The following is a 16,106-nucleotide window of genomic DNA, read 5'->3' on the forward strand; positions in this document are numbered from 1 at the left end:
CCCCTAAGGATTCCGGGACCTGCAGAGTTCCCCGTGAAGAGGGGTTGGTTGCTAAACCACTCTGGGAATTGTAGCTCTGGGAGAGGAATAAGGCTCTTCTAACAACTCTACGCATCCTTAACAAACTGCAGCTCCCAGGATTCTGTGGGGAAAGCCATGACTGCTTTAGATTGGACAACTCGCAGCTGAACGGGTGGGCTCTATTGCAAGATTTATTTTTTTGAGGTGATGTAGGCAGAGATATAAAAAGTTCTTATGGTGTTTGATCTGTGAAAGCCATTTTTAGACATGCATCCTGTCATCTCCGAATATGGCAGTTAGATTGGAATGCAATGGATTTCCAAAGTGCATTAAGTTGCAGTGCAATAGCATCTTGTCTGCCATTGGTGCTAGTCAATGGGTTTCATAGAAGTAAGCTTTAACAGCAGCCTCTTTACAAATCTTACCTGTGGAAGGGAGGGCAGGTAATAACCTGCTGGAGGGAAGGAGCAGAGGATTGGACCAGGCAAGGCCCTCATGGTAGCTAGTCTCTGCATGTATTGGTTGGTGAGAATGGCTTTCCTCTCCTCTTTCCTTTGAGCCAGGGCAACATACAAAGGCTTGGCACTGACAATCCTCCCGTTCATTTCAGTCACAGCCTTTGTAGCCTCTTCTGGGGATGAAAAACATACAAACCCAAAACCTTTGCTGTGTCCACCCTCTGTCATCACCTAAAATTGAAAATTAAAACACAGAGTCCACTGAGTGGATGGCAAACGGCAGTCTGAAGAGCAGAGGCAGAGAGACACGGACATCGAGATGAGCGGAACAATTGGCAACTTTTCCTAACACACACAAATATACTCATTGGGGTGAACTGATCTTGAGTCCCACCAAACTCAGTTGGAACAAAGGTCAACTAAAAGTCCTAGTTTTCACTAAATGGGGAGGCATTGAGCCATTATTACGGTAAACATTCATTGTACCCTGCCATAGCAGCAGGGGAGACATACGTAGTGGCATACACCTTCAAGCAAACAATCATAACTAAATGTACAGTTGACTGGTGGTTTCAAAACTTCATGGATGGTCTCCAACTAAATAGGCTTGTAGATGCACCCGCACCAAATCTGCTCTAGAGAGTTTGGGGATCCCTGCCCCAAATTTCATCCCTTGCCACAAACAGGAACTATTATTACCATGCGCTGTCATTCCAGGTGACCTGTGCTTCAAGAGCAGGCTTCCTCAACCTCAGCCCTTAGGGACAAGAAAGGGAGGAGAAGTTCCTTTGGGCAGCTAAACATCAATGTGCAGGTGGATCTATTTAGTTGGATTTCGCACACAGCGGCCTCCACACCTCCCAGACTGGGGGCTTGCAGAGTTTCTAGTAACTCTGTCAACAGTCCCACACCCATGCCTCACTGCTTTGGTTGCCTTGCTTCTCTGAGCGCTATAGTTTTCTGAAGGACTAGATGAAAGTAGTCCGGTAACCAGAATTCCAGATGGAATCATTGCAGAGAAGGCAAGGAGGGGACAGATCACTGGATTACCTCAGTGGCAATTTCAGCCTCAAAACAGTGGCAAAACTGTTTCTGGGCTGTCTTGTTTTCAGACTGCAGGTGGGTGGCTCATGCAATTTCTCCTTCCATATCACCACCCCCAAATCCCTGCATGTTAAAAAAACAACAACAGCCCAGTGTTTTTTGTTTTTGTTTTTTAAGGAGGAATATGGAAGGAGCTATCAATCAATGATTCAATCAATCAATCAATCACATGAGTCCTTGCCTATGGTATGAATGAAAGTTTCACAGAGAAACGATATTTGGTTAAAAACAGAAGGGGCAGGATTCATCTAATGCAGGAGTCCCCAAACTAAGGCCCGGTAGCCAGATGCAGCCCATTCGCCTTCCTAATCTGGCCCGCAGATGGTCCAGGAATCAGCGTGTTTTTACATGAGTAGAAAGTGTCCTTTTATTTAAAATGCATCTCTGGGTTACCCGGTATTTGTGGGGCCTGCCTGGTGTTTTTACATTAGTAGAATGTGTGCTTTTATTTAAAATGCATCTCTGGGTTATTGTGGGGCATGGGAATTCGTTCACCCCCCCCCCAAAAAAATATAGTCCAGCCCACCACAAGGTCTGAGGGATGGTGGACCGGCCCCCTGCTGAAAAAGTTTGCTGACCCCTGATCTAATGAGTCCCATCAGCAGCAGACTTGCACAAGGTCTTCCACTTGTGCAGTGGGGCTTCTCCCTTCCCCCTGTGCCCCCTGAAATTGGCTTGGGGGCAGGGAGAACACCCTAGAACATTGGGGGGGGGGGTTTCCATCTGAGAAGCTGACATGTTTGAGCTGATGGAACGTTCAACATAGGTCAACATTAAATACACACCATAGATCTTACCTTGGCACTAGTAATAGTTCCATAAGGAGAGAATTCCTTCCTCAACCGTTCATCATCAATCCCATCATCCAGATTCTTTACATACAAGTTCACACCCTAGGAGCAAAAAGCACAGACACTTCCCATATGTTCATAAATATTTTTTATGTAACACTTATGCCGCATCTTTCCATTTTAAAATATGCACAAAAAATAAGGTTTCCAACACTCAATCATAAGGCTGGAAGGGAACCAAATGCCATCCACACCAAAACCCAGGATTCAAAACTCCCATTGTTCTAGGTGCGTTTTGTGACAGGGAATTTCATTAGCGTGAGCAGTTTTGAGCTCAGGGTGCAGTACTGTGCCTAAGATTTCAGATTAAAACTGCAGAGTGGAGGGAGGACCTTTTTCTGCCTCCCCACTTCCAGCTGCTCTCTGAAGACTGAAGAAGAGACCCTCTTAAGTATATTAGGGTGGGCGGGCAGGGGAAGGACTAGACCGTGTGAAAAATGAACATAATATTTTAGCTGCAGTTCATCCATTTTCAGCTTTGTATTCTTGTTATTAAAAAGTGTGCCGTTGTACCCAAAACCTAGGTTTAAGGTGCCATTTAGCTCCTAGCTTTCATATCTCAATTTCTAACACTGCCAACACTTCAATACAGTGGTACCTCGGGTTACAGACGCTTCAGGTTACAGACGCTTCAGGTTACAGATTCCGCTAACCCAGAAATAGTACCTCGGGTTAAGAACTTTGCTTCAGGATGAGAACAGAAATCGTGCTCTGGCGGCGCGGCAGCAGCGGGAGGCCCCATTAGCTAAAGTGGTGCTTCAGGTTCAGAACAGTTTCAGGTTAAGAACGGACTTCCGGAACGAATTAAGTTCTTAACCCGAGGTACCACTGTATAACACACACTACAGCTTATGTAAAGATCAGATTCCTGTATGAGGGAATAGCACTAAATTGTTACTACCCATCACCTGTGTAGTGTTTTATAACATTATTGCGCTTTCTCTCAATGAACATCATCCAAATATGCTGTGCTCAGGCGAAAGAGCCCTTTAATCTGCTTTAATTACACTATCCTAAAATCCCATTAGTGGGATGCAGGTGGCGCTGTGGGTTAAACCACAGAGCCTAGGGCTTGCTGATCAGAAGCTCGGCGGTTCGAATCTCCGCAACGTGGTGAGCTCCCGTTGCTTGGTCCCAGCTCCAGCCAACCTAGCAGTTTGAAAGCATGTCAAAGTGCAAGTAGATAAATAGGTAAACGGCGGGAAGGTAAACGGCGTTTCCGTGCACTGCTCTGGTTCGCCAGAAGCGGCTTTGTCATGCTGGCCACATGACCCGGAAGCTGTACGCCGGCTCCCTCAGCCAGTAACGCGAGATGAGCACTGCAAACCCAGAGTTGGACATGACTGGACCTAATGGTCAGGGGTCCCTTTACCTTTAAAGTCCCATTATGTGCTTGAATCCCACAAACAAAATAGAGATTGTCCGGTGGCACCCTTCAAAGCTTTTACCTCAAGGATGCACCTGTTGCCAGTTGTGTTACCAAAACTCTTAGGATAAGCAAGCCAGCCTTAATTTTGTTGGCTTTTTTTTTAAGGCCTCTAGATGAAACCCAACAAATTTCATCCCTTGCCACAAACAGGAACCATTACCATGCGCTGTCATTGCAGGTGACCTGTGCTTCAAGAGCAGGCTTCCTCAACCTCAGCCCTCCAGATGTTTTGAGACTACAATTCCCATCATCCCTGACCATTGGTCCTGCTAGCAAGGGATCATGGCCATGGTTGTAGGCCAAAAACATCTGGAGGGCCGAGGTTGAGGAAGCCTGTTCAAAAGGGACCACAGCTTACGAATCAATCTGGCTAACCTGATTCAAAAATGCACAATCAAACCCCGCTCATACTCAAAAACCAATTCTCACTACAGCCAGCCAAAGACAACCAACCACACCCTAAGCTACACCCACCCTCTCTCACCACCAAGGAAATACAAATGAATAGTAAGAGAACCCAAGCAGCACACAGGGGTCATTTAACCAGCCCATGAGCCACCCCCGAACCAAGCTGCCTGCTTGCTGAGTCCCTGCACGCTGCGCTGAATTGGTGCAGCGTCGCACGGGGACTTGCTTCCGCGGTGCCGGAAATTGCTTTTGCGCATGTGCAGACGCCAGAAATTGCATCTGCACAGACACTGACGCCGGAAATTGTGTGTGGGGGGGCGGCACACACACACACACACACACACACACACTAAATCCGGCCTATGGAGGGATCTCCGCTGGAGTGAACCGGCCCAGGCGAGGTAAACCTTGCCGACCCCTGCTTGAAACCGTACAGAACCATTGCCAGTCAAGAGTAAACATGAAATGGCCTGGTGAAAAAATGGCCTGACCTGCTAAGCTGCTTATCCTTCACTAGTGAAGCAGGACTGAGAAATGTGGATTTCTTCTAGATGGCTCAGTCACTTTACGGAATTATAATGGCTCAGTCCTGGAAATTGTTTTACCGCTTTTAGTTTACTGAATTTGGGATCTTTCATATTTTAACCTTACATTGTTTTATTGTAGACCAAGGTTGGACGTACAATTACGGGCTGAAATTTGTTTCCACTGTTTTTGATACTGGATTTTAAATTGCTGTAATCCTTCTGCTGGTGAACGGTGGGTAATAAATTTATTAGTAGCGGTAATAGAAACGATGCCCGCAAACAAACAAATAAATATTTATAAATGATAATTTTTGGTATGGCATAACTGCGTATTGGAGATCAACCGCAGCATTTGAGATTTTGAAAGTCAGCAGGTGTGTTGCTTTTTTAAAAAAGTGTACCTTGCCACACCTGATGACCTCGTTGTTATTTAGCATTACCTGGTATCTGTTTACTCTCTCCTGCTTGATCTGCTCAAATTTGCGCTTCAGTTCACTCTGACGTTCCATCCTCTTCTGAGCTCGGCCGACATACACCATTCGCCCATTGATCTCCGTCCCATTCATGTCTTCAACAGCCTGCCGGGAGACCAGGTGTCTACAAAGAGGGTTCTGCATATCAAGAAGTTCCACTACTAACCCCACCCCTCAGCGGACACACATCCATCTTGCAGAAAGATGTCCTTTGCCTAAGCAATGAAATCCCCCTACGCCCGCCCCCCCACCAAGAGCAATTTAGTTGGTATTGTAGCCATCATGCATTCATAGTGAACACGAGAGAGATTCATATGCAAAAAGGACATAGACAAACTAGAACTGTTTCGGAGGATGGAAACAAAGATTGTCAGGAGTGTAGAAATGATGTTTTATTCTGTTTTTAATATTTTGTTGGGGGACGCCCAGTGTGGCTGGGGAAACCCAGCCAGATGGGTGGGGTATAAATTATTATTATTATTATTATTATTATTATTATTATTATTATTATTATTATTATTCTCATCTTATAATGAGAGGTTGAATCAACTGGGGTGTGTTTGGTCCAGAGAAGACTGAAAGAACACACAACAGCAGCACTCATCAAATACCTGAAGAGCTGTCACCCAAAAGAGGACAGATTCAGCAGTCCCCACCATATATTTAAAGCACAATTACACCCCTTTAACAGGTATGGCTTCCCCAAAGAATCCTGGAAACTGTAGTTTATCCACCACAGAGCTATAATTCCCAGCACCCTTAACAAATTACAGTTCCCAATATTCTTTGCGGGAAAGCCTTTAAATGTATGTGAATGTGACAAGATTTCATTTCCTCTGCTGCACCAGCGGCTGCATGTCACTTGAACGTTAGGACAGTTCTTGCTGGTAAAATCAGTTTGGCAATGGAACCAATGATCAAAGCAACTGGATAGACTCTCCTTTGTGAGAGGTCTTTAAGCAGAAGTTATATGCAGCCATATAATGGCTGGGCTGGATGAATCCCAAACCGGAATTAAGATTGCCGGAAAAAATATCAACAACCTCAGATATGCTGATGATACTACCTTGATGGCAGAAAGTGAGGAGGAATTAAAGAACCTTTTAATGAGGGTGAAAGAGGAGAGTGAAAAATATGGTCTGAAGCTCAACATAAAAAAAACTAAGATCATGGCCACTGGTCCCATCACCTCCTGGCAAATAGAAGGGGAAGAAATGGAGGCAGTGAGAGATTTCACTTTCTTGGGTTCCATGATCAGTGCAGATGGTGACAGCAGTCACGAAATTAGAAGACGCCTGCTTCTTGGGAGAAAAGCAATGACATCTTAAAAAGCAAATACATCACCTTGCCGGCAAAGGTCTGTATAGTTAAAGCTATGGTTTTCCCAGTAGTAATGTACGGAAATGAGAGCTGGACCATAAAGAAGGCCGGTCGCCGAAAAGTTTATGCTTTTGAATTATGGTGCTGGAGGAGACTCTTGAGAGTCCCATGGACTGCAAGAAGATCAAACCTATCCATTCTTAAAGAAATCAGCCCTGAGTGCTCACTAGAAGGACAGATCCTGAAGTTGAGGCTCCAGTACTTTGGCCACCTCATGAGAAGAGAAGACTCCCTAGAAAAGACCCTGATGTTGGGAAAATGGAGGGCACAAGGAGAAGGGGATGACAGAGGATGAGATGGTTGGACAGTGTTCTCGAAGCTACTAACATGAGTTTGGCCAAACTGTGAGAGGCAGTGAAGGATAGGCGTGCCTGGCGTGCTCTGGTCCATGGGGTCACAAAGAGTCGGACACGACTGAACGACCGAACAACAACAACAACAACAACAACAAAATATGCAGCCATCTGTTGGGGTTGCTCTAGCTCTGGAATTTCCCACATCAGGCAAGTGACTAGACGGCCTCCTCCAACTTTATGATCACAAAACAGGGAGGTTCCTGGTGGAGAAAGCCTATTTACTCCTTTGGGTGCACACACAACCAAGTCAGGTCTCTCTCTCCCACCAATAAGTCTTCAGCTCCATCTTGACAGCTACATTCACCGGAACAGGAACAAGCAAGCATTGGGCACAGACAAATAGATCAAAGACCATCTTGCCTTCTGAGCATCTTCATGCTTCTCAAAGTTCACAAACCCAAACCCTTTCGAATGGCCTGCATTATCCATCATCACCTTGACACTCAGCGTCTTTCCTGGAAAGTAGAACAAGCAACTTTAAGACAGTGTGACATTGCTGGGGCCACAAGTTGCAATAGACTTACCTGTACATTGGTGCCATGCAATTGGGCCTATCGGGCGAAATCCAATGGTGCCTGCCCACCAGCGCAACACAACAGTTTCGTCTGTGTGCCAGCAGAACAGATCCAGTTGACAGAATTGATTCCCCCACATCCATGCCTCCAAAGTCTGTCCTGGAGGGTTGAGGGATTCTCAGGAGCAGATTTGGGAGGATGCAGGAAATGTAGTGGGGAGATGGAGACGTCTACTCACACAAAAAAAGGATCTTACCCGCAATCTCTTATTACATATGGGTAGAATCTGACATACCGGTAAAGGCAAACGTTCCGTCAGGGCAAGGATTTCTCCTTGCACAACAGAATATTCTCTCCCTCTCCCTCTCCCTCTCCCTCTCCCTCTCCCCTGCTGGCGGAACCCTGTTCAAAGCACTCCCCCAATCCTCTGGAGCAGATTTGCAAAAGGTGCACCTCGCATCGTATATGACACCAGGCTCAGGAAACAGGGGTGTTGTTCACCCAAAATAGCCTGGCAGCCCAATCTCTGAGGTTTGGCAGGCCTAATTAGGCCCACAAGCTGAAATAACATTCCCTGCCAATAACTATACTTCAAAGTGTCGCATTTACCAAATTTTGAGAATATTTCCTGTAGTCGCTCATCATGCATGTCATCCCCAAAGTTCTTGATGTAGACATTGGTGAATTCCATTGCTTTGGCGCCATATTCTGCTTCCCGCTCTCGCCGAGATTTAAAATGGCCAACGAACCTGTAAACAGGGCGAAAACGGTGAAGCCACTTTTAAAAATGCAACGAGGTCAGGGAAACCTCCCAAGCGATATGAAGTAGGCAAGACCGAGGCAGCTTTGTCAATCACCATACTCTAATAAAACCACAAGTGCCAAGTTTCGCCTTATCAGTGCTCAGGAGACGCCGTCATGAGGAGAGAGGCAGGATTATCTCTGTTTGGTGTAGCTCTAGAGACCTTTAAGCTAGGAGAGCCTGGTGCTTGAGCAGTGATAACATTGCTCAGGCCTGTATTTTGCATCAACCTCGCAAGGTGGATTTCAGCTGTAACCACTGCTCTTCTTAAGGCAGTGGAGAGAAAACTGTGAATCGGCAAGGCATCTTCTAGGCAAAGGATTTATAGAGCACATGCAACAGTGAGGGCTCGTCCCCCGCCCCCCTGGCTTTCCCCATGCCTAGAAAGCATGGTTCCAATTGGTTTTGCCACTTGTCCTTTCCAAATACAAGTCTGAGTGGTTTTCTGTTTGCCCCACAACTTGCCCCAGGAAAACCAGCTCTTTAGTGCTGAATTGGAGCAAACATCAATCCAAGGAAAACCCAGTTGACGCATGCTCCAATTCAATATGAAAGAGTGGGTTTTCCTGGGAGGAGAAGCGGTGGGACAAGCGGAAGTCTGAATGAGCCGTAGCTCTTCTGGTCAACCGTATTGCTGTTGGAAATGCTCATTTTCTAGAATCACAGGGGAAACGAATTAGTGACCTTATGGACTGTTTTGCATGCTAAACTTGCACTAAAATATTGGATACTTCCATTTACTTACGAATATACTTGTTATTCTATCATTTGATATACTGGGTATGTTTCCAAGGAAATTTGTTGCACCTTTTACTAACCTTGGTGTTCCTTTGTGCTAATACCCTTATTCTAAATTGTGTTCTGCATAAGAGGGGCTCTGTTATTTATTTATGTGTGCAATGCTTCTCTTAAAGAATGTTAAAAAAAAAAACTCGCAATAAGGATCTATGCTAATCTGCATCTACCAAATTAAGAGAGTCAACAACATTTGATCTCGCAGTCACCCACTTCACCCATACCTGCACCTTAGCTCCCACCCCACCCCAAGCTTCCACTTACACCTTACGGTCATTGAGGAGCATTCCATTCATCGTGCCAATTGCTCTGTTTGCTGCCTCGTGGGTCTCAAAATGGACAAAGCCGTAACCCCGGGATCCGTTCTCATCACAAACAACCTGTTAAGACATGGGTGGGTGTGTGGGAAGAGGGGAAAAAAAGAAGTCATACAACTGAAAACAAAAAAGATGGGCCCTTGACCGACCCCCCCCCCCCGGTTTACATGTATATCTGCTCAATTGTTACAAAGCCCCCCCCCCAAACAGTGTATCCTGAGTCCCGGACACATTTTGGTGTAACCCTAATCAATGGGGCCCATCAGCAATGAGTAAAAACCTTGGTTCCCCTAGAAAGAGAAGGCATTTCTTCCCAAGTTTCAAAGAGAGAGAAAAAAGAACTTGAAGAAAATTGGAATGGGGTTGGTGTCCAATTCAATGAGGTCTCCCTCAGTACTGAAGTGCTGTTTCGTTGGACCAGCAGAGAAGTTCTGAGATTCAAGGAACTATCCCGCTTGTGATGCTAGAGGGGGTGGGTGGGAAATTGCCCAACGTGTTTTACCTAGAGGCTACCTCAAAATCGTTTTGAATTTTAAATCACCACCCACCAAATGATATTACACAAAAGTGAAGCCAGAGTGCTTAGAAGCCACTGGTCAAAAATTGCATACATCAGGATAAAAGGAATGATAGACAACACATATACTAGAATGCTAGAAGCAGATCAGGTAATGTTATTTCTGCCAGTGGCATAGCTACCTTGCAAGAAAGGATATTTCCAAAGGCTGAGAATGTATCATACAAAGCTTTGTTATCAATGGAATCGTCCAGGTTCTTGATGAAGATGTTCCCAACGCCTGATTTCCTGAGTCCTGGGTCCCGTTGGGACCACATGATGCGAATGGGTCGGCCTTTTATCACTTCAAAATTCATGGTATCCAAGGCCCGCTCAGCTAGCAGTGGGGGGGGAAAGCTCATTTGTTTACACAGAAACAAACAAACAAACAAACAAAAAAGCTGGAAGCAACGAAGCCTGGTCTCTCACCTTGCAAACAGCTGTGTGTGAGCACATTCATTTTACTACCAACAGGGAAGATCACAAAGTATTTCGACAGGAGTGGGGGTTAAGAAATTGGTGTTAAGAAGAGAAGCTCTGGCTTCTGAAAAACATGACTGGAAGCTGAAGGTACAAATAACTTCCCATGGTTTCTAAGTCAACCATCTGAAGAAGAGTTTGGATTTGATATCCCACTTTATCACTACCCAAAGGAGTCTCAAAGCGTCTAACATTCTCCTTTCCCTTCCTCCCCCCCCAACAAACACTTTGTGAGGTGAGTGGGGCTGAGAGACTTCAAAGAAGTGTGACTAGCCCAAGGTCACCCAGCAGCTGCATGTGGAGGAGTGGAGACACGAACCCGGTTCCCCAGATTACGAGTCTACCGCTCTTAACCACTACACCACACTGGCTCTCTTATGGTCTGTAAACAAGACCATAGTTGCATCATGGGTCAAGTGGTAAAGGCTGGGGAAGATATGACCCTTCAGATATTGTTGTGCTGCAACTCCCACTGACCACCAGCCCCACTGGCTGGGGCTCATGGGAGATAAATCCACAGATTTTTCACTCCTCCTGTGGGACATTTGCAATGGCTAATCTTAATCACTGTGGCCTAGTGAACAGGGTAAGGCTGAAGCTTCCTTTCACATTGGTTTAGCTCAACACTTATCTTACAGCTACCAGAAATGATTTGGAACACAAAAGGTTACTTGCTAGCTAATTTCTAAATGTTCAGAGCTAATATCTGGGGATCAAAATGAGTACTGTAGAGCCCAAAACTCTGCTTGAAAGCAGAGTTTGAGTTGCATTTTTGCCTGGCAAAACTTGCTTCGTTTTCCAAAAGAAGGCTCATGAGCACATCGTACAACATGGATTTATCAGGCTGCAGCTGAGGGAGAGATGGGAAGCAGGGCCACTTCATCGGCTCAGCTGAAACCAGAAACATTTGGATCCCCCTCTCTCTCCAGACCAGCAATGGGGAACCTGAAGACCTCCAGATGATGTTCCCAGCAACCCCTGGCCATGCTGGCCAGGGCTGATGGGAGTTGGAGTCTAACAACATCCAGAGGGTAGCAGGCTCCCCACCTGTGCACCAAACTATTTCCCTTTTCACTATTATAAGAACTTTATTAACTAGTGCCTGAGTTTCCTCCCTCTTCTTTCTCTGCTCCTTTTTTCCTTTCATGTCCTGCCTTTGAGATAGCCTCTGACCTCAGGCAACACAGTATTACTTTTTATTGATCTGTAGTCTACCCTGGGAGTCTTTTCAGCTGAAGAGTGGAGCAAAGACACCCAATGCAAACAAAATACAACATTTGAGAGTTTAGAAGAAGTTCTCACTTACTTACCATCAGCAGGCTGTTGAAAATTTATGTACGCATAACCTAGTGATCGGCGTGTGGAGACATCTCGGCAAACTCTGATGGACAGAATTGGTCCAGCAGGCGAGAATTTCTCGTACAACATGGCTTCCGTTACATCCGGGTGCAAGTCGCCCACATAGAGGGAGGCTAGCGGATATCCTGGGCCACTAGCATTCATGGTCAATCATGCAGTTTAACTTGGGAAGTGAAGCAAAACCTAGTTACTCCCAGGCAGCATAACAAGGATCTTTAGAGATGCAAAAATAGTAGGACTCTATAGGATAGATTCCATGTAAACCTCTGAGCTCTTGAAGTTGCCTGCAAATGAAACCCATTATATATACCTTGTTGCCCCCTTGGATAGCACCTCCACACTATAATACACCATAGGTAATAATAAACAGAAGAGGGGGTTGTGGAACTCAGCCGCCTCTACACAGAGTGTGTGTGTGAGAGAGGGGGGGGAGTATGTATGTATGTATACTGTATATGTATGTATGTATGTATGTATGTATGTATGTATGTGAACTCTCTCTCTCTCTCTCTCTCTCTCTCACACACACACACACACACAGAGAGAGAGAGAGAACGAGAACATGAAACATTATGGTGCATTAGAAATCCATAACCCATGTGCTGAGATTCCTGCATTGCAGGGGGTTGAGCTAGATGACCCTCAGGGTCCCGTCCAACTCTATGATTTTATGATCACAACACCCTCAATTTGTTTTGGCCTGCAACTCCCATCGGCCCCACCCAGCAGGGCCAGTAGTCTGAGGTGATGGGAGCTGCAGGCCAACAATTTCTGGAACACAAGAGGTTGACTGGAAGGGTGTAATACAGAGGGTACCAAACTTTTTCATGCCGCCTCGGTTCCATAAACCAGGCATCCCCAGCCTGCGGCCCTCCAGATGTTTTGGCCTACAACTCCCATGATCACTAGCTAACAGGACCAGTGATCAGGGATGACGGGAATTGTAGTCCAAAATATCTGGAGGGCCAAAGGCTGGGGATGCCTGCCATAAACTCATCTCCAGTTCCCCCTACCCTATAAAAAGTATTATTCAGAATAGCGGTTCGCACAATCCATTTAAGGAAGATAAGAACACAGTACAATTCAAAACAGTAACAACTGAACATTTCTTCACAAACCAATTAGAACGATTTAGTTTTAATTAACCAATTCAACCAAACTGATGAACTTGATTCAGTGATGTCAGATTTTCAAAGTTCCCCTGTCGCCCCCTTGCCTCTCAGGGGGACACCCTAGGTTACCCACCCATCCCCACCCACAATAGAGGGATATCTCCCACTTTGGGACCCACTGGTGTCATATAGGGTCCAATGCTCACCAGCAGATTACAAGAGCCAGGTGGGGTAAGACTCAACAGAGGATCTGGACACGGCACTGCATAAATTTAAGGATGACTCTCAAAAGATGTGCTGTGTCACATCCCTGTAGCCAGCCTTCCTTGTTAGGTGGAGCATTCACATTTCTAGGTGGGGGCATTTTTTGAGTGGAGAGGGGTGTCATTCAGTTCACTGCCAACTCACTGGTAGAGAGGATTTGAGGGCCAGGGAAAGGCAGTAACCTTCCCCCTCACTCCTCCACGCAGGAAGAGTGTGTTAACTTGATGTTCACATACCGTGTTTCTCCTAAAATAAGACACAGTCTTATATTTTTTTTCGCTCAACAAAACACAGTATGGCTTATTTTCAGGGGATGTCTTATTTTAACCGTGTCGCATCGGTACGCTGCAAAGCCACGCCTCTCCAGGCTGTTTTAATGGGAGGTACCACGTCACTATGGCTTATTTTCGGGGTATGGCTTATTTTTGGGGAACGGCTTATATTTCGCAAATGCATAGAAATCCTGCTATGGCTTATTTTATGGCCATGTCTTATTTTAGGAGAAACAGGGTAGCCCGTTAGGTAAGTTAGGAGAAAATTTACACCAGGAATTAAAGGACTGGCATAATTTTTGTTTCCTAAGGGGAGAAGGATGACAAGGATACAGTGAACAGGGGGATACCAGCAGGTATAAAACAAAGGAAGCTGTTTATGTTATAACTAAAAAGTTGAAAATTGGTACGGAGCTCGTTTTCTCTCTCTCTCTAAAAAAAAATCAGTTTCAATCTTGTATCACTTGTATCGTTTAGAAACGAAGTAAGAACCACTTACATTGCAACCAGAGTCAAGCATTTGGGGAGAGTGGCGCTGAGAAAAATATGTATTACAAAACAAACTTAGGGGCAGAGAGAAAACAAATATTTTAGGGTGTGTTTGTTAACTCCCCCCTTGAGGGTCCCTCCTCCTAGTCTTGTTACTGACCTTTAGATTTTCCTTCCTGCAGGACAATTAAGGGGAAACCTTTTAACTGGTTGCTGTATAAAGGACTAACTAAGCAATTGGAAACTAATGGTGGAAAGTAACTAGACTTGTTTTTAACTGGTTGCTTAGTTGATTTTTCTGTCCAGAAATGGTCTCACACTGAACGGAACACACTGGGAAAATCATAAATTAGGACTGAGTCACAGCCTAGGTTACAACCAGCAAACTGCAGGGTTACGTTGTGTGACTTGGAAACTATGGTTCTATTCATGAAGCCTAACAACCACATTAGCCTTTTCTGCAGCTCCATCACACTGCTGACTCATGCTCAGCTTGTGATCAGCTACACTCCCGAGATCCTTCTGGCGAACTGCCAAGGCAGTTATTTCATGTGCTTTTAGTGTGTCTGCTTAAATCCACAATTTCACTTTCGTCTCAGCTGAAAGGTGGGGGAGATGAGGTAGGAAACAAATCCAGAAAGCCAACTCCAAATTCAATTACAGGTAAGTAGCCGTGTTGGTCTGCCATAGTCCAAAAATAAATACATAAATAAATAAATAAATTCCTTCCAGTAGCACCTTAGAGACCAACTAAGTTTGTTCTTGGTATGAGCTTTCGTGTGCATGCTGAAGAAGTGTGCATGCACACGAAAGCTCATACCAAGAACAAACTTAGTTGTTCTCTAAGGTGCTACTGGAAGGAATTTTTTTATTTTTTTGTTCCAAATTCAATATGTCTCTTAGTTAGAGCCCTAGTAGAGCATTAAACCGGCTCAACTTCAAGCTGCAGTTCTTTGCACACTTAATTTGGGAACATGTTCACCTGAAATCTTGACTAAGAGTAAACATTCCTTATTCCTTACATGCATAGAACCTGGCTATACATGTAACAATATACTTTTCGTGATTTCCCAATCCCTCCCACCAGCCAGCTTTCCCCTCCAACCCATGAAGCACTCACATGTGACTCTATGCAAGGCCGCCAGCAAACATTCACCTTCAGTGCTGGTCCTCCCTAATGTGGGAGCAGCTCTCAGAAATACATTGCCCCGCCCCCTTGACTCATAGGTGTGGCCAGCCACTTCCTGTAACACCACCACCTGCTCCAACCATTCCAGCCACTGTTGGGGTCCGCTAATCGGGCCCAAGCTGCCTTGGTCACTGAAAAGCCAATAAATGCCATAGACAGAGATTCCCATAATCACTCGTTTATTCAGCTGAGTAATTAAGTAAGTAAAATTTTATTTATACCCGCCCTCCCCGGCCAAGACTGGGCTCAGGGCGGCTAACATCAAATATCAAATACATTCAAGCACAATCAAAACACAATCAAACAATTGATTAGAATGCAGTTTAAAAATTAGAATCAGGATAAAATTAAATGACTGCCCACGGATTACAACCATAGGGGTCGGTAAAACAGAGTGGGTGAGCCACACTCACCGGTGTGATGGTGAAGCTGCCCCAAATAGCTTTTGTTCATACTTTTTAAATAGGCATCCCCCCTCTCTTTCCCCCTTTCGAGGTTCCTTGCGCTGATTGAAACAGGACACCCTGCCGGGAGACCTTGAAGGGGAGAGTTGCCTGGCAGAGGGAGGATTTCCTGAAAATCGCCTAGCAACGTTATCTGGTCTTCACGTATTTGTGGCTCACCCTCCTAAATTCTAAAGCAGGTAGTTTTTTACAGATGCAAAATGGCATCAGTTAGTCTAACCCAAAAACAGGATAAGAACAGGCCTCTGTGGCTTTTCCTGAGACCCCACACCATGCTGCCAATCCCACCTGAGTTAAAAGTACAGGGCAAGGCAATAAAACCAGCTCTTTTGGAAAGTGTTCAGGGTGGGAAGCTGGGTCTTGCGCTCCTGTGAGCTTCGATGCCAACACCAGCAGTTAAGGTTGTCATCCACTCATTTATAAGATGCTTCATGGATTCAAAATACTACAAAACAGACTCCACCCCCTTGCCTACTCTGCAGGTT

At 45.3% G+C, this 16,106-nt stretch overlaps 1 protein-coding gene across 1 annotated transcript in view; it reads right to left on the reverse strand.

Annotated features, from left to right (window-relative positions):
- PABPC1L (poly(A) binding protein cytoplasmic 1 like) overlaps nt 1-15,306 on the reverse strand; it is a 28,754-nt gene extending 13,448 nt beyond the window's left edge. Inside the window, exons 1-9 of the mRNA XM_033153437.1 lie at nt 15,089-15,306; nt 11,783-11,994; nt 10,136-10,329; nt 9,384-9,499; nt 8,132-8,271; nt 7,368-7,462; nt 5,239-5,376; nt 2,381-2,476; nt 447-710 (exon numbers count right to left, since the gene is read on the reverse strand). Coding sequence (XP_033009328.1) covers nt 447-710; nt 2,381-2,476; nt 5,239-5,376; nt 7,368-7,462; nt 8,132-8,271; nt 9,384-9,499; nt 10,136-10,329; nt 11,783-11,975 — 1,236 coding nt within the window. The 5' untranslated portion in view covers nt 11,976-11,994; nt 15,089-15,306. The remainder of the gene's footprint in view (nt 1-446; nt 711-2,380; nt 2,477-5,238; nt 5,377-7,367; nt 7,463-8,131; nt 8,272-9,383; nt 9,500-10,135; nt 10,330-11,782; nt 11,995-15,088) is intronic.
- Between the last annotated feature and the right edge of the window lie 800 nt (nt 15,307-16,106).

Source organism: Lacerta agilis, chromosome 6 (assembly GCF_009819535.1).
Source record: "Lacerta agilis isolate rLacAgi1 chromosome 6, rLacAgi1.pri, whole genome shotgun sequence".
NCBI classification, from domain to species: domain Eukaryota; kingdom Metazoa; phylum Chordata; class Lepidosauria; order Squamata; family Lacertidae; genus Lacerta; species Lacerta agilis.